The 17091-nt window shown below is 39.1% G+C and overlaps 4 protein-coding genes across 4 annotated transcripts; all 4 read right to left on the reverse strand.

The window, feature by feature from the left end:
* Positions 1-777: 777 nt before the first annotated feature.
* On the reverse strand, positions 778-2610 carry LOC106327290. The gene is made up of 5 exons (XM_013765411.1): positions 2290-2610; positions 1826-1893; positions 1580-1755; positions 1374-1482; positions 778-1291 (listed from the first exon to the last, which is right to left on the reverse strand). Exons 1-5 carry the CDS (start codon positions 2597-2599, stop codon positions 992-994), a joined length of 963 nt encoding a protein of 320 aa, XP_013620865.1. The 5' UTR covers positions 2600-2610; the 3' UTR covers positions 778-991.
* Positions 2611-2710: 100 nt separating this feature from the next.
* On the reverse strand, positions 2711-8311 carry LOC106327289 (serine/threonine-protein kinase dst2-like). Its single transcript, XM_013765410.1, has 17 exons — positions 7528-8311; positions 7369-7457; positions 7168-7275; positions 6937-7044; positions 6709-6799; positions 6460-6512; positions 6271-6333; positions 5886-5930; positions 5633-5668; positions 5010-5065; positions 4750-4831; positions 4399-4524; positions 4165-4285; positions 3477-3811; positions 3197-3397; positions 3014-3099; positions 2711-2946 (listed from the first exon to the last, which is right to left on the reverse strand). The coding sequence occupies exons 1-17, from the start codon at positions 8213-8215 to the stop codon at positions 2847-2849; spliced, it is 2388 nt and encodes a 795-aa protein (XP_013620864.1). The 5' UTR covers positions 8216-8311; the 3' UTR covers positions 2711-2846.
* A 682-nt stretch (positions 8312-8993) lies between these two features.
* On the reverse strand, positions 8994-10492 carry LOC106324907 (protein SPIRAL1-like 1). The gene is made up of 3 exons (XM_013762912.1): positions 10276-10492; positions 9513-9788; positions 8994-9265 (listed from the first exon to the last, which is right to left on the reverse strand). The coding sequence occupies exons 2-3, from the start codon at positions 9762-9764 to the stop codon at positions 9182-9184; spliced, it is 336 nt and encodes a 111-aa protein (XP_013618366.1). The 5' UTR covers positions 9765-9788; positions 10276-10492; the 3' UTR covers positions 8994-9181.
* Positions 10493-10642: 150 nt separating this feature from the next.
* LOC106325575 (putative methylesterase 15, chloroplastic) lies at positions 10643-13030 on the reverse strand. Its single transcript, XM_013763619.1, has 5 exons — positions 12363-13030; positions 11753-11989; positions 11516-11659; positions 11228-11362; positions 10643-11159 (listed from the first exon to the last, which is right to left on the reverse strand). Exons 1-5 carry the CDS (start codon positions 12909-12911, stop codon positions 10869-10871), a joined length of 1356 nt encoding a protein of 451 aa, XP_013619073.1. The 5' UTR covers positions 12912-13030; the 3' UTR covers positions 10643-10868.
* Positions 13031-17091: the final 4061 nt, after the last annotated feature.

The following is a 17091-nucleotide window of genomic DNA, read 5'->3' on the forward strand; positions in this document are numbered from 1 at the left end:
AAAAAGATAGGGGGACAGAGAGCAACCCTGACGCAGCCCTCTGGAGCTTTGGAAGTATCCCGCGAGTTCCCCGTTCACTTGCACAGAGAAAAAGGGTGTAGTAACGCACAGTCTGATCCATTTTATGAACTTCTCTGGGATACCTAACGCCTCCAAACTCTTCAAGACAAACTCCCATTGTACAGAATCAAACGCCTTTGAAATGTCAATCTTCATTACTCCTTTAGGTGTAACTGAATCCTTATGATAGTCTTTCACTAACTCAGAAGCCAACAAGACATTCTCCATTAACAACCTACCTTTGATGAAAGCAGATTGGTTTTCAGAAATAATACTCGGAAGAATCACCTTCAGTCGATTCGCTAATATCTTGGAGACAACTTTGTACAGCACATTGCAGCAGGCAATTGGTCTATAATCTTTCATCTCCATAGAGTCTTCCTTTTTAGGGATTAACGCAAGGATTGTAGAATTTACATTGTAGAATTTACCCCTTTTGGAAGAAACCCATAACGGAAAACAGATTGAATTGCTAATATCACCTCCTAATATCCATTTAATAACACAAGCAACCCTGACCACAAATATCTGCCAAGAATCTCTTCCTTGAAGGTCCTATATAGGTGCATGAAATAATGCTATGCTCTTCTTAGCCATTCCTTCCTGGATTTTATAACAAACCCATGAATATATCTAAACTATGATATATATTCTCTTTAAACCCCAATTTCTGGGTCGTAATCCTCCTAGCTGGATTCCAAGAGATTTTTGCATCTTTTCTGTCAAATAAAAAGCTCTGAAGCAACATCATTGCATACATCATTATTCATTGTGCTGCAATTTATCTTTGGTTTGCCATAATACATGGATCTCCTCTAACGTGCATGACCATATAAGAAACATTAGAATAAACATCGTTTTTTTCTTGAAATAGAAGCAATGTGAACCCCTAAGTGGCAAAAAAACTTGCCTTTCTAGCAACTCTCAGCATCTAATCCAAGTAGAGAGTTATCATCATGTGAACTGAGAAAGGCAGTTTGAATCTCAGGTCCTTTTGTTTCCGGCTCAACGGTCTGCCTTTGCTTTCAGGATCTCTGTTCTCCCTCACATCTGCTAGTTTCCAAATACATATCTCTGATTCTGCATCTACAGACTCCAAGAGCAACACTGTGCTCTTCACTGTTTTCCTCGAGTTTGCTTCCTCCTCGTAGCTTACTGTCATAGGCATCTCCTTGAATCGGTGCAAGTCCTCTGGAACTTTCAGCAGTCTCTCTGCTCCTGGAGATGATACCTTCACAGTAAACACCAATACATGATCAAATCTTTGAACAAAATGACCAGAGCATGGGGAAAGACTATTATTATTATTATACCTCGAGGGCCAGATCCTCTGGGACTACTTGTGCATCCCCTGCATCATCTAATCTCTTCTTATATTCTCGACTAAATTCCTCAAGCTCGTCCATGCTAGGACATCCATATCTTTTACACAAGGAAGAAGAACAGATAAAGCTTTACTTAGTTTCTGAAACGTATTGCTTTCGTGATGGCTATATATAGGAAAGGGAAGGATAATTACTCATGAGAGGGTTTGTCGAGTCTGATGTATACATATCCACGAGGAGAAGTTCTGAAAGCAAACAGTTGCAGATCTTTCTCAGACTCCTTCAAAACTTGGGAAGCAATAGAGAGAACTCTTTCACCCCATGGCACACCTCGAAGAACAACCCCACCACCATCTCCTCCATCGCCAAGCTGTAAAATAGAACAAAAATTAACTAGAACGTAATCTCTAAGAAGAAGAAGAATGGGAAAGAGAAATTACCTTAGCTTCAACTTCATATTCTTCTTCTTCCCAATCATCTATGACCTCTACATCCTCAGTTGTTTTATCTGCCAAAGGATGTGGTAAAGCTTATGACATAGCTTGTAAGGAGGACAAGACAAGGAAACATAGAGGATCAATGACGAAAATTTGCAAACTCCATTGTAACGCATCAAGAAACAGTGGAAAGATTTGTGATTTAAAGCATACAAGCAGTGTTATATGAGATTTCAAACATTTCTGTGACTGCGAAAGCATTGAAATAGAATGGTTTCACATAGTCAAAGGCGAAGCACTCGTTCGGCCAAACAAAAGAACATAACTTTGGGCAGGAAACATTTTAACAAACACCTTGAAGACACGAGGAAGGCAAAACCTATGAGCACTGGATAACGATAAACCCTAAAACCCAGAAAGGGAAGACGCAATCAAATAAGAAGAGAAGGTTTGATCTTTCTTCTTACATTCAAAAGTGTCTTCTTCGTGGCCATTTTTAAGGGACGCTTTCGGCGGTGGAACAGAAGGAGGAGAAGAGGAGGAGGAGGATGAAAAATAAAACTTTGCCAAGGGAGAAGAGCGAGGAAGAGTGGTGAGGGTTGTCGTTGTCCTTGGAAGTAAGGAGGAAGAAGAGAAGGTTCTCCTAACGGAGGAAACGGCCGGTGAGGTTAAACGGCGAGAAGCTCGCAACAAAGCAGCTGCTATCAGACTTTGGTATCTCGTCATGTCTCCTTCGATACAATTGTCACCACAAAAGATCACAATAAAAAGTCTCATCTTTTGTTCAAAGGGTTTAGGGTTTCTTTTTGTTATTACACAAGAAAGTACATTTCTAGCAAATTACCAATGAGAATGATTAACAAAACGATTTATTTTTACATATTTAAATGAAAACGAACATTTAATTTTATCAATATATTATCAATTCTTGAAAAGTCACTCTCAAATTAGCAAATTTGTATACTTTTTTAAACAACCTAAATAACACCAACAGTATACGACTAAAATATGAACAGAAACAACATTAGAGGCGAAGAATAGTGCGAAGAGTATCGCACAGATTCTGAATGGTTTGCTGCTCCTGCGTTGCTTGCATCTCCTGCAGCGGCATCTCCTCGTAACACCTGCGTATTCAATGGGTAGGTGAAACAAAAGAAATTAAGAAAGTAATATGAGCTTAGCTATACGTACGCTCTGTGGTAGGCTAAAACTTGTGCAAGATTCATCAGAGGAGGGCTTGACGTCAGTCTCTGGTATACACTTGGAGGCAGCGGCATCTGTATCCAAATCCATTTCAATAACCACACATGTTCTTCATTATATAAACATTATTATGATTCACGTCATATAGTGTTCAAGAGGTGTAAGTTGGACCTCGTTTTGTCCTCTTCGTCCCTTTTTGGATTGGGGATCAGAAGTAAAGAGCTCCTGAAGTGCTTCAACGGCTACACTTCCATTCCCGTCCTGTTGCATGCCTCCGATCATGTTCTCTGACAACAGTGCTATTGGCGATATATCCGTTGCTCTCAAGAATGGTATCGGTACTGTGTTTCCAGCTGCGTATATTGACCATAACTGCCATGTGCCAATCATCCAAGTCATGACCACATTTTCAGCCAAGGAAAGAGCTTTTTACCGTACAAAGCTAACTCACCTTATCTTGTAAAGCAAATGCTTTCTTGCCAACAGTTTCATTCTTCAAGGTACTACCACTTGCATCACTGCCACCTTCTGTCTGTGTTCCAGATATGTTACTCAGCCTCTTTTTATGCTCAATGGATGATAAAGTTCCCCGAACGCTTTGTGAAGTTGAGGTTTCAACTGCAACGTCAGTAGTAGGAAGGTTCTTTCTTTCATGGATCCTAGTTACTTCTTCTCCGGAGAACCCGACAGAAGAAGAAGATTCTTTCTCTTTGGCAAGTTGAGACCCTGAGTGGATCTCGTCTGCCTCATCCTCACCGTGAAAGATCATAGTTCCAAAATCACCACCTGAGTACATGAACCAGTGAAAACATAAAGTAGATACGTTTTGCAAAATTATGATGGAAAAAAATTAACAATAGCATATCCAAGCTGTGTGCAAACAAGGCTGATGAAGAGTCATCAAAGCATCAACCTCTCAGAGTTTACTATACATCGCCAAAAAAATGTACTCAACAATTTTCATGATGGTTAGGAAATGCAAATTGCCAACTTGTAGATTACTACATAACATGCTAAGGTTTGTAGAACAGTTTCGAGAACCATAATCATTAGTCAACAACAGCAACACACCATTCAGTTGGATTACTAAGGTTACAGTTTGCAATATGGCCTTAGATAGTCATGCATGTAATACTTGCCTTCTCCACTCAAGGCGGTGTTGCTGGATATATGCTGCGGATTCAGGGAGCATGCTGGAAGTGCTTCGGTATATGGAACAGTAATTTTCATCTCTTCACTTGATTTTAGACCCAGTGTTGACTGTTACAAAGATTATAGTATAACTTAGACAACTATAGCTTGCAAAGATATTAGGAAAGAAGAGCGGGTTGACTAAGACAGAGATGACTCTTTGAGAAAAACCCAATACATACAGTGTCCTCTGAAGAAGCTGCAACTTTTTGCGCTTGCAGAGCCATTGAAGCTCTGATTTGTCTAGACTTCTCAATCTTTGCCGACATTGCAGAAGCCCCAGTTTTACATCTCTGAATAAATTTGTGCTGAATTTAAAACCAAAGAGTGAACGGCATCAGAACAACACATAGATCTCAAACATTAAATGGCATATTAGCTATGAAAGTGATGGTAATTTTGACAACTAAAGCTGAAAATATCCTGATATTGACAAGAACAAGTCAAATTTAGCTGGAAAGAAAGAAAAGGAGAGAATAGAGATACGCATACCACTGATCTTTAACGTAACGCAAAAGATTAGCATAGCTTACCTTAAGCATCTCATCTGCAGTTGGGCGAAGACGTGGTTCCTTTGTGAGGCACTTCGCAACAAAATCATGAAAGACCAGGGACCTGCAGAGGGTAGCAACCAACAGTTGAGTGCGGCATGAGATATTGCAAAGACCTCTACTAAGCTTCAGAGCTCTTCTAGGTTATAAATGAACGCTGTCAGCCTTATAAGGTACTGAATGCACTTGTATGAGCCTTAACGACAACCAATGTGACAATTCCCAAGAGGTTCAAGACATACCATTTTTCTTTATCTTCAAGCATTGGAGCTGGCTCGATCGATATCATGAACAAAACCTAGCAAAAATGGATGTCTAAAATGAGATATTAAATAACGACAATAGCACGATGTGATTAAAGGGTTCACAGAAGAACAACTTAGTAGGCCACCAAGTAAGCAAACAAGCGAATATTCCCCTCTTTTACCTAACTTTAAAGGCCTTTAAAGAGCATTTCAAGACCTCCATTTCCTAGACTAACAACTCACATGTTTATGGAAAAGTTCTTAAAAGGTCTATACAGATTCCATTTCAACTCATAGTGAAAAACTTCACAAACCCAGCTCCTTGGTACTAGTTTCAAAACAGACCAACCCAAATCGCTTAAAACAAGAGTTAATGAACGGTCTGAAGCCAAACATATTTATAGAGACCCTTGAAACGAAGCCAAATTGAACCGATGTGCAATTCATTGTTATAGGTTTGGCTTCAAGACCAGATTCACTTCATTCCAATTTTCCGAAAAGAGAAAGAAAGCAACAGAAGAAAAGCCTGGCTGTAGATCAATTTTCTCATCCTATAATCAGCAAAGTATCTGTTCACTTGGAAACATAATAATAAAAGCAAGATGACTTAATATAACAACCCTCATCGGATGAACTGCTGATCTTGGAGGAAGCCCCTGTAAACAGCAAGAGTAAATGTCAATAGGCAACCATAGGATGATTAAGAATGAAATATGGAAGACGCGAATGATGGGACGAGGGGTCAAGAGTGTTAATCGAAATGTACAAGAATTTTCTTCATTTTTTTCATAACATTTCAGGTGAGTGACTCAGTACAGCTAAACTGCCAACTACAACACAACTGTAGTCCTAAGAGAGGTAATTTCAAATTACCTCTGCCATCTCAATTGCTGAAACACCAAGAGCCCATACATCAACCTGTAATAAAGAGTCCAAATGTCATCTAGGAGTAAAACAGAAAATCCTTGATTCTACTCTCTCGGATAATTGTGCAGCTAGCTATAGTTTCTAAATGCCTATATATCAGACGCAAAATTTCCTCTAAAAACAAGATCCGGTAGAACTGGTTCGCACAACCATTTTTAGTAAAACATTAATTACTTTCTTCAAGAGATATAATACTACATTTAGTAGTACTGAAGCCTAAATTTCAGGATTCAGGAGTATACCATTACATCAGTTCTATAATCCGAAGTTTTGTACATTGATCGAAAACTTTGAGTTACCAGACCAAATTATTGTCAAATAGAACACATACCTTCCCATCATAACGGTTTTCCTGAATAACCTCCGGAGCCATCCAATGCGGAGTCCCGATGAACTTTAAGCAAGAGAAAGATTAAAGAATCCCACCATCAGGCACAAAAATCTCTTAGGGTAATTTCCCAATCGATCAAAGGCATCTTGATGAATAAACCAAAGCAAACTTTACTCGTTAGGTCTTTACCGTGTTTCGCTTCGACATAGTCCGCGTAAGTTGAGCCGCAACTCCAAAGTCACCTGCAAAGATCAAAGTAGCAAACTTTAGAATCGGCATGCAACAGCAAAGCCATAAAAAACTTCTAATTAGCAACTGATAAGGCAACGCAAGATTTGAAGCTTGAAAGCATGAAAGCCACATGTGTAATAGAAACAACATATGTTAATGCCACTCTTCAAAGAGGTAGTAGATATATAATTCTCCAAGCTAACTTACCGAGTTTGACCTCTCCTTGTTCGGTCAACAAGATATTTCCACCCTTAATATCTCTATGGACTTTGAATATTGAATGCAGGTATGCAAGGCCCTACATATAAGACGTAAATACAGATAGAAGTATTAAGGCATGTGACAAGTTGAAACAGATGTGCACCAAACACAGGAAACGATAATCAGCTTTCTTCTTCATGCTTAGCCATTCCATAAAGTGAAAAAAAGTGACACCTTCAAAGCCTCTCGACAAATATATGCAATCTGATACTCCTCCAATGCCTCCTCAGTAACATTCATCACATCAACAACGCTTCCACCTCCACAATACTCCATCACTATCTGCCAGAAGACAAAAATTAGTAACTAGAGAGACTGTATTTTCAAAACGGAAACAAACTGATTCCAAAACAGTAAGAGCTGCTGTATCTAACAAGATAACCAAGCTATGGCCCATATGCTCACCCAAAGATAATCTTCTCCTTGGTAACTCCCAAGGTAGCGGACAACATTTGGATGATTACACTGCTGCAGCATCTCAATTTCCCCACGAATCTCTTCATAGCCCTCCTCCTGTTAAAACAAGAAGTTGAATCACATTGAGTGGATTCGCAGCTGTGGCATTCTAACTTATCTAACTTAGGCCAATGACAAAGCTATTCGTACCCCTTCAGTAAGTGAAATGACTTTAACAGCAACAATCTCAGACGTTTTCAAATCCCTTGCCTTGTAGACAGATCCATATGATCCTTTCCCTGCCAATACCAAATTCGATACAGTAAACAAAAAAACTAACTTCTGAACCTTTGAGACTAGTAACGTTACCAAGTTCATTGAGGAACTCGTATTTGGTGGTTGGATCTTCTCTAGTAATGCTATCCGGAAGAGACGTCGTCGACATCTTACTGTTCTGCTGCTGCATTCTCCGATGGGAGGACGGAGAGGAAGGCCGAGACTTACGGTTCTTCTTACCACCGAAGCTCGATTCCTGCATACTCGCCACCGCTCTTCCCATAGTTGACAAATCCATCTCCTTCTCTTTCTCTTTCTCCTTCCCCTTTTTCGACGAAGGTTTCACAACGAAGGTACCAAACTCTTCCTCCTCGGAAGATTCCTCATCGGCTATCCTCCTGGGAGGACTGGCTGCCACTCGCGGCTTGGACGAGCTGTGACTATCCCGATCCTTCTTCACAATCATCGTGCCGAAATCTCCATTGTCATCGTCGTCGTAGTCGAGCGACGCGCCGCCTCCGAAATCCTTGGGAAGACGCTTGAGAAGAGGGGGGAGGAAAGAGTCGTCGTCGTCGTCTTCATCTCCGCCGCCGTCACTGTCGCCCTTGTAGACCGTTGTAGCGTATAAATCGACGTTTTCGTCGTCGTCGTCCTCGGGCTTGGCGTTGCGTTTGTTGTCTTGATCGGAATCGGAGTCGGAGTGGACTACGAAGGTGGAGTAAATATCGGGTTTGGGATCGGTTTGCCGGGTCCGACGAGATCTCGGCGAGTTCTGATCCATGATGGTGGCTCTACCGTTGTCGCCGGAGACAGAGTAAAGAGAGCGTGCTCGTGATGAAATTATTGGGGGAAAATGCGATTTACAATAAAACAAATATTCCACGCTGGAATATTATTTGTTTGTTACTTAAGAGCATCTTTTAACGCTAAATGCGTTTTAAAGTTTCTTAGTTTTTGACTTTTTTTCTATAAAAAAAAAAAAATTATAATTCAATCCAATTGCGGACCGTCACTTGTTGGTGGGGCCGCAAACGGTGCAGAAAACAGGCCATTACCGATCTTTAATTCATAACTTCTGTTATCGATTTTTGTTGTTTTTGTGGGATCCCAAAGTTAAGAAAACCACTTATAACCTGGGTTAAAGATGGTCTAACTTCCATTTACATACAGCTCTGGTTATAATTATATGTAAGCCAGTTCTCGGTAAATCGGTTGAACCGGGGTATTTCAGTTTTTTGGTTAATTCGGGAACTCAAAAATAATATCTAATTAATCCGAAAATATGGGATGGTTTCGGTTAATTTTGATTAAATTCAGTTATATTCAAATAATTGTTTTTAGTTGTTTCTGCCAGTTCGAAATATTGGTATAAAAGATTTCTAATCGATTGCCAAACTGACTTATTAGTTTTGATTGAAATGTGTCGATCGGTTCTGTCAAACCGAAACCGTAATATCAGTTCGGTTTGGCATGTTTGGTCTGGTTCAAAACCGCAAGCGTATGCATATGTATCCTCACAATATTTCTGCAGTAAAACAAAATTTAGATACACCTCGGAATCATGGAAACCTAGAAATGTGGTATATATATCATCACCAGTGTTATTTTTGAAATACGAAATACAACATATGAAACACATACATATACGAATATTTAGACATCATAAAAACAGCTTTTCCCAGGGAACAAGAATGAGTGGAGGACTTGGTGATAAGAAGATAGAGAGTGACACAGTTGTACTCATTTGCTAGTTGCTGCTGCCACCACCAAAGAGGTAATTCAGAGACGAGCCACCTCCTGGAGCTGAGTGAACCTTGGTAGAAGGCCGGTCCTGCATATCAAGCAAAAGACAAGCTTTAGCAACTATATACCACGAGTTTTTGAAGATTACTAAGTTAACGCAGGGCCTCATTATATAATGGTTTCCTCATCTTCAGGCATCTAATCTAAGACACGAAAAGACAAGGATGTTTTTGCTATACAATCATCAGCCCACAACCTGATTTATTGAGGTGGTAGCCCAGCGTCTGTTCTTACACCATTTTAAAAAAAAAAAAGAAAGAGAGAAGGAAACATACCGTGAGGAAGTTGCCAGAGTTCTGTCCATCAGCGCGCATGTAATTGTTTGCAGAGTTGCTATTAAGACCAGCTGGGCCTTGTTTGGTAATGTCAACAGGTTTTGGAGCAACGGTTTTAGGTCGTGTAGTAGATGGAGGAGGGGGCTGAGTTTCAGCTGAGGCGCTGTTAACGGCTGGCTTTGGCGCCTCTCCGCTCCCAAAAAGATATCCCAAAGAACTCTGCCCTCCACCTGCACTAACTCCACGCCCCATTCTCTCCCTCTCAATCTTGCTTCTCTGAAAGATATTATATAGCTTTGTGATTTGGAACATATGAGAAGAGCACATCATATTCTATACATAACATTGTCAGGTAAAAGATATCAAACAGCCTTACTCAAACTTCATATTACTATTCCCTGGTTTCATGAAAAAGTGTCATTTCCACATTTTTCACACAAATTAAATAAAAAATGATTGAAACTTATTTATTTTCTTAATAATTATAATTATTTAACCAGTTGTATTTGAGGGTAAAAAATTATTTACAAGATCCAAACTATCCAATGATAACATTCACATCTTACGAACATAAAAACTCTGATTGGTAAAAACTTCTGAATATTCGATCAAAGCCAAACAAAATCAAGTACTACTCGATAACCTAGATATGGTTTATATCAAATCTGCGTAGTCCATCGCAACAACATAGAAAGAAAGACATACCAATCAAACATGTAAAACAACACGACCTCTTGTAAGGAGCTAATCTGAAAACATTTACCTGCGACGAATCTGATAAGAACAGATCCAAGGATTGATATGAATCGGCAAGGTGATGATCGGAGAGAAGAAGAATAGTTAGTGAGAGAAAGCAAGATGCATGTGACTTGTGATGTGATTTATATAGGCACACAACACAAAAGCTGATATAAAGATCTCTTTTGAAACGAGAACGTGAGATATTTCTATCCCTCACTTTTACTTCAAGAATCTATTAGCAAGATCTCTCCATGTATTTAAAAGACGAGAACGAATTTAGCAAAGAAAAATAACAATTTTTTTTTTTAAAGTAACGGTTAGCTGGCACGTCAATTTTACAGAACAATCACTGTCTAAATCCGTGTCGTTTTGTTCTTTAAATATCGTACTCCACTAATTACTTTCACTTTTCTGATATTTTGCATTAATTAATCAAAATTATATATTAACTCTTACTGTTTGATAGAAAAGTTACAAATAATGAAAAAGGATAGCATATGGGATGTTCATATCTCTGCAGCAAACTCCAAGAAATCAAATCCGGCAATCTCTAGCTTTACGTTTACGGGATCCTATGTCCGGTACGGTTTGGTTTTGACATAACCGGTTACATGTTTAGGAAGATTTTTTGGAAGGAATTTGAGAAATCTCGACGAGTATTCGGTTCAAGGACTGAGGACGAGAGAAAAATGGTGCGTGATCGGATCCTTTGAGCTGGAATACTTGTTCTGGAGGGTTTGATTTGATCATCGCGTCTTGGAAACAAACCGGTACAGCGTAATCATCTTCCATGGTTTTGATGTAGAACCGTCGGATTGAACCGTAATTCTTCTCAGACACGTGTAGCTTCTCGATTACTGGTGCGAACGGGATCGGTCTCATGGACACCGACGCCAATGCAACATCCTGTTACCAAAACAGGTCAGGTTTAGTCAAACCGAATCATACCGGTTTGGGTGTTAGCTTATGTGTACCTTTGGAGGGCTCTGATTAAAGAAAAAATCCCTAAGCAAAGATCTGTCGAAATCAACGGCTGTTGGTGAGCTCTTTTTGCCGTTGGCGTACAAGAATAGATGGACTTGTTCCATCAGATCATGACTTGACTCAGGCTGGAAAAACAGATACGAAGGATCAAAATGGTTCTAATTAGGAGAAACAAAAGAGTGTAATTACCAATTATGGAACAGTATGTGGTTGTTCAGCAAATTCTAAAAGCAAAAAAATCAATTAATTTAGAGATTTGATGGTTATGAAAGAAAAACCTGTTGATTGAAGAGATCAAGGGTGCTTTGGCCATTAGCCAACATAGCAGCAGAGATGAAAACAGCCTTAGAGATCTTAGAAGGGAACATCTCCATGGCATACGACATACATGCTCCTCCAAAATCATGTCCCACTAAAATCACCTGCACCCATCAATTTATAACATTTATATATGTTATTTAGAAAAGAAAAAATAATATGAAAATGATATTTGAAGAGAGCTAAGAGCCTACGACCTTTTCTGTGGGTTTCAAGGTGTCGAAGAAGTGGAGGAGGGGTTTGACATACTGAGCCAGGCTGGTGATGTTGTTGGTATCGAAGGAACTAACACCAGAACCGGTCAAGTCAACGGCGTCCACTTGAAAGCCATGTTTCTCTAAGAGTGTTATGGTTTTGTACCAACACCATGCCCCAAACCCTCCTCCATGAACCAGCACGAACCGCTTCGTATCCGCACCTTCCACCTTCAGCTCCTGTTTCCATCCATTTTTCATATAATATGGTCAGTAACATATAATAGCACTCAATATATGTGTTGACTTCTATAAAAAAGTATATATATATAATGTGGTTATCAATAAAATTCATATATTCTCTTCGTTTTACTTTAAATAATGTTTCAAAAAATTATTTTAGTTACGATGTTTTCGAGCTTCTACACAAATACCATTTGTATTTTGTATTGGTTGAAATTAATTAAATATAGCAATTACTGTTTTAATGCAAAATAACATAATTGAATAAAATTAATACTTTTTAACGAATGTTCCAAAAAATTAAACATCACTTATTTGATCGAAGTAAAAGTTTTGAATAAGATAATTAATTAAATAATAATGTACTTGCCTTGTCTAGAAGCTGGTTGGGTTTGAGAACAGGATCAGTGCTTGATCTCTGCCTATTGCTGGAGCTCCTCACGAATCCACAAGTAGACTTCTTAGGAGTCAGGACGCCAGAAACAGAACCTGTGACGGCGGCCACGGCGGAGGGAGGTGGCTGAGAGGATGGATAGACGACGGATGTGGACCGTCTAAAAGGAGGAGCAGAGTTGCTGTTACGAGGCGTCTGGCTAAAGAGCACATTTGTAGCAGCTAAGGTTTGTTCTTGGATACGAGAGTCTTTCTCGTTATCATGGTGATGATGCTCTTGGTGGTGTCTTTCTCTGATCTTCTTCTTCGTCTTGACACCTCCTTTCTTCGACGTGGACGATCCAGACGTTGATGATCCGGCGCAGGAGAGAGACGGTAGTAATGTCCGGCGACGGAAAGATGGTATCAGCGACAGCCTGCGCACGTGTTTCTCGGAGTTGCTACTCTCTCCTCCTCCGTTGACGACGGTGGGTTTCTTCTGGTTCTGTTCTTGGTCTTGCGAGATGCATCTCAAAGAGTTTCCCATTTGTTTAGGGTTTTGTGTTTAAGGCAAGAGTATGTGAATGTGAATACACGTTTGTTTGTCTGTTATGTATATATACGGAGAATGTTCGTGCTTCCATGTGTGTTGATTTTGATTTTTGATGGGTGCAAAAATGTCAAGTTGAGACCTTCACGTTGTGAAGCTGTGCTTTAAGTAAGTGTCGTCTCTTGATTAAATCTGCTTGATCGTGATAGTTTTTGATATTTATTGTGCCTTATTGATCTCACAAAAGCACACATAGGATAAAATTTTTGATTTTAAATTTCAATATTCTATTATAGTCTTGTGAATACTGATTGATTGCCTGGACAGTTGGATATAAGAAGAAAGAGGAAGGAACATGGGAGGGCACTTTCTCTGAGGCTCTGAGCAATATCTCTGCTCCTTTGACTTTCTAGTGCAGGCCAATTTTACAAGGATACAACAATAAACACACAGATTCCTCGTATCTTTTTGGTTTTGGATGCACTTTGCAGGTTAATTAGCATCATCTTGTTGAAGATTATTAGTACATTCTGGTTTTGACTAGCAGCCACTGTTAATATTGCCCTACGATTAGCCATGGTTAATGGTTTGCCTGACCACTCCGAGGCCACGGCCACGATCTAGCCTATATTCTCTGTTGGCTGAAAAATACTATTAGCCTAGACGAACATATCAAGTTTTTCTTGTATTTTGGCTACAACTACACCTAATTAATGAGGAACGTTCATTAATGAGCACTTATAGCAAATATCCACGAACTGGACTTTACATATTTGTAGCTAATTATCGCCGGACCACCAAATATCTGTGGCCTTTTTGGTCATTGCAAATGGTTGTTCTGTGTATGGGCCGGTGGTTGCAAATGGTCTTCATGATTATAAGTCTACACCTACTGCACCTTCAACTTCATTCCTAAGGTATATCGATATGGATTAGAGAAAGATATAAAATTTTAACACCAATCATAATGAATGAGCGAACTTATACTGTTTTATGTAAAAATTTATCCCACACCGAACCAGTCTTGAATGAGTGTAAGAAATAATTACATTCTGGCAAGAAACAAAAAAAAATTGTTGAAAAATTGTAATATTATAATCAGGATACATTCTGAGAGAAATGCTAAAGAGAGTGAAAACTGAATATTTTTATTATTGATCTTCTTGAGTTTCATGCATTACAAACTGATTGTTATGCCAATATAATAGCATCTCCAATGGTGGGAACACCATTGGAGTCCTTAAGTATATTTTACTATTTTTATTTTTTTAAGAGTTAAGGATTCTAAGCATTTCCAATGGTGTTCTCACCATTGGAGTCCTTAAATATATTTTACTATTTTTTCGGTTTGAAACCCATAATCGATTGAAAACCGTTTATCAAAAACATCCCCAAATCGTTTCGAATACACCAAAATCGAACCCAAAGTCGCGACCCAACTAGAAACCCTAATCGATTCAAAATCCATATATGAAATAGAAAACACAAATGAGAACGAAATCAATCTCTGAAACCATTAAAATCGGAATCGGTTTGAAACCCTATTCGATTGAAAACCCCAAATCGAAAAATCCCCAAACCGTTTCGAAAACCCCGAAACCCAAGTCAAAATCACATCGAAATCGACATGCAAGCTCTCCAAGAAGAAACCCTAATCGAATAAACCCACGAATCAAGAGAGGAAGCCACTGATTTAGCAGATCTACGCCGAGGATCGGAATCGCCTTACGAGGAATCAGAGCTTTTTTTTTCGTGACCGAATGATTTTTTGACGCCAAAATAACTCGAGATTATACCGGCTTCGTTTGCCACGTCGATAAGGATTGGATATCGAAAATCTCTTTCATAAGGATTAATCCTTCTCAACCCGAGCCCATTTATTATTATTAAAATCGAAACCCATAAGGACTTGGGCTTAAGGATTCGATAAATACAGCGTTGTGGTTGCTCTAAGGATCTAAAGACACTTGTCTTCATCTCAGTAAGCTGCTATGGTCGCTAACATATTGAATCAATTGTGGATAGGCATGATGCTTTTCGTACAAGTCTTTGTGACCTTTCCAACAATTTCTTTTGTGACAGCTTTTCTGCTTTTGCCAACTTTGTCGTCTATTGTTTGTAGAGGAGACTGTTGTGCTCCGTTTTGAATTTGGCACGTTCTCTTGATGGGCTACAGTGATTCGTGACCGTCCAATGTCTTGTTATGTCCGAGCCCAACTGATGAAGCACTGCCGTTTTGTGTTTCAGTCTTAACAGTCCCCCTAAAATTTGGAGTAAATGGTTTAGTCACGCCAAGTTTGTTCCTTAGACTGAATGAGGAAACATGCAGAGACTTGGTGAATATATTAGCCAGCTGATGCATTCCCAGAATGTGTTTAACCACAAGTGTACCAAGAGCGACTCTCTCTCTTACATAATGATGGTTAAGTTCAAAATGCTTGGTTTTGGAATGGAAAGCAAGATTGGCAGTAAGCATGACTGCACTCAAATTGTCACAGAGAAGCTCGTTAGTGACTAGGATAGGAAGACCAGGTTCTCTGAGAAAATGACTTATACTGAAAGCTATTAAATGGAAAGTCAGCAAAGAATATGAATTCAACAAGGAAAAGGAAATCGTCGCAGAAAACGAATGTTGCCGATAAAAGGCAAAATACCTTAAGGACAAAAGGAAAAGCCTAGAGGAAAAAAGAAAATACACTAATATGTTTAAGGCATTAACATATTTTTTGTTCACTAATATATTTAGGCATGGGCGTTCAAAACTAGTTTTGGTTTGCTTCAAGATTGTATATTTTGGTTTTCGGTTTAATTATGTATTGTTGTGGTTTTTGGTGTTTGCTTCAAAAAATATATAGGAACCGTTTGGTTATTTATGAATCCGAGTTTAGTTTAGATTTAGTTATTTTGGTTTTGGTTTGGTTCAAATAAAAATATCGGAAATCCGATAAAATTTTGAATTCAATAAGCATGTGGGTCTGAATAAAAATATAATTTGAGCGTATCATTTTAAATTATATTTGGATACAATTTGAGTTTCAACATTTTATATTTTGTAAATGAAATTGTGCTATTCATATGTTAGCAGATATAGTTAGTGTTTTTTTATTTTAAAATGTGTTCAATGCTTGTTGCAAAAAAAATTAACAACAATATAAAATATGATGAGTTTCATGTAATACCCAACTACTTAATATTTTTGGCCCATCTATAATAATTTTTAAAAGCTCATTGTCAATGTTAGCTAAAACCAAAAAAAAAATCCATTGATGAAAAAGTTGGTATGTGTTGTGAACAAGAGATGAAATCGTGTTCTGTATATTATTTCTGTATCAAAGTGTTCCCTTATATAGGGGATACAAGGGGTAGAGAAAAGGAAAGTATCCAAATCATAATCCTAGAGTAAAAAGGAAAACATCTTAAAGATAAACATGAAAGATAAATGGAAACTCCTAGACATGGGAGGCGGCCGACTCTTTCTCCTTATGGGCCACGGACAGGCCTCTTGGTTCCTAGCAATCCACACTTGTTCATAACACTCCCCCTTGGATGCTAGAACCATATGGGCTCGTATCATGCACGATGTTGCCTCGTTAAAACCTCTCTAGGAAAACCAAAAACCCAAGGTGGGAAAAATTGGATACTTGAACCTCCTTTGCCTTCTGCAAGTCGTGGGTGAAAAAGAACTTGGGCAGGATGTGCTTGGTCCTGTCTCCCTTGATGTATCCTTCCTTGAGCTGAGCAATGCACGCTGCATTGTCCTCGTAGATGGTCATCGGCTCCTCCTTCTCTTGTCCCACGGCCAGACCACTCTCTCTTAAGACATGGTCGGTCATGTTCCTCAACCAGACAAGTTCACGGCTTGCCTCATACATGGCTATGATCTCGGTGTGATTGGACGATGTAGCAATTGATTGGACGATGTAGCAACTAAGGTTTGCTTTGTTGAACGCCAGCATATTGCGGCTCCACTATGTGTGAACACATATCCTGTTTGAGATCTAGCCTGGTGTGGGTCAGATAAGTACCCAGTATCTGCATATCCGACCATGTTCTCTCCTGGCCGGTTGGTGTAGAACAAACCGAGATCTTTTGTCCCTTGCAGATATCTGAACAGATGTTTCACTCCGTTCCAATGCCTTAAAGTCGGACATGAACCAAATCTAGATAGTAAGCTCAC

This window comes from Brassica oleracea, chromosome C2, assembly GCF_000695525.1.
Source record: "Brassica oleracea var. oleracea cultivar TO1000 chromosome C2, BOL, whole genome shotgun sequence".
Taxonomy (NCBI): Eukaryota; Viridiplantae; Streptophyta; class Magnoliopsida; order Brassicales; family Brassicaceae; genus Brassica; species Brassica oleracea.

Bases quoted from the DNA above. Each gene is read 5' to 3' on its own strand.
- LOC106325575 (XM_013763619.1), bottom strand. From the start codon at position 12,911: ATGGGAAACTCTTTGAGATGCATCTCGCAAGACCAAGAACAGAACCAG. The intron at 11,990-12,362 runs GCAAGTACATTA...GGATGGAAACAG, and splicing joins CCAACCAGCTTCTAGACAAG to GAGCTGAAGGTGGAAGGTGC. The intron at 11,660-11,752 runs GTCGTAGGCTCT...TGATGGGTGCAG, and splicing joins CCTTGAAACCCACAGAAAAG to GTGATTTTAGTGGGACATGA.
- LOC106327290 (XM_013765411.1), bottom strand. From the start codon at position 2,599: ATGAGACTTTTTATTGTGATCTTTTGTGGTGACAATTGTATCGAAGGA. The intron at 1,756-1,825 runs GTAATTTCTCTT...TCTATTTTACAG, and splicing joins AATATGAAGTTGAAGCTAAG to CTTGGCGATGGAGGAGATGG. The intron at 1,483-1,579 runs GTAATTATCCTT...CTTGTGTAAAAG, and splicing joins CTCGACAAACCCTCTCATGA to ATATGGATGTCCTAGCATGG.
- LOC106324907 (XM_013762912.1), bottom strand. From the start codon at position 9,764: ATGGGGCGTGGAGTTAGTGCAGGTGGAGGGCAGAGTTCTTTGGGATAT. The intron at 9,266-9,512 runs GTATGTTTCCTT...CTTGATATGCAG, and splicing joins ACTCTGGCAACTTCCTCACG to GACCGGCCTTCTACCAAGGT.
- LOC106327289 (XM_013765410.1), bottom strand. From the start codon at position 8,215: ATGGATCAGAACTCGCCGAGATCTCGTCGGACCCGGCAAACCGATCCC. The intron at 7,276-7,368 runs GTACGAATAGCT...TTGTTTTAACAG, and splicing joins TCATTTCACTTACTGAAGGG to GAGGAGGGCTATGAAGAGAT. The intron at 4,286-4,398 runs GTATGTATTGGG...TCTTTGTAACAG, and splicing joins CAGCTTCTTCAGAGGACACT to TCAACACTGGGTCTAAAATC.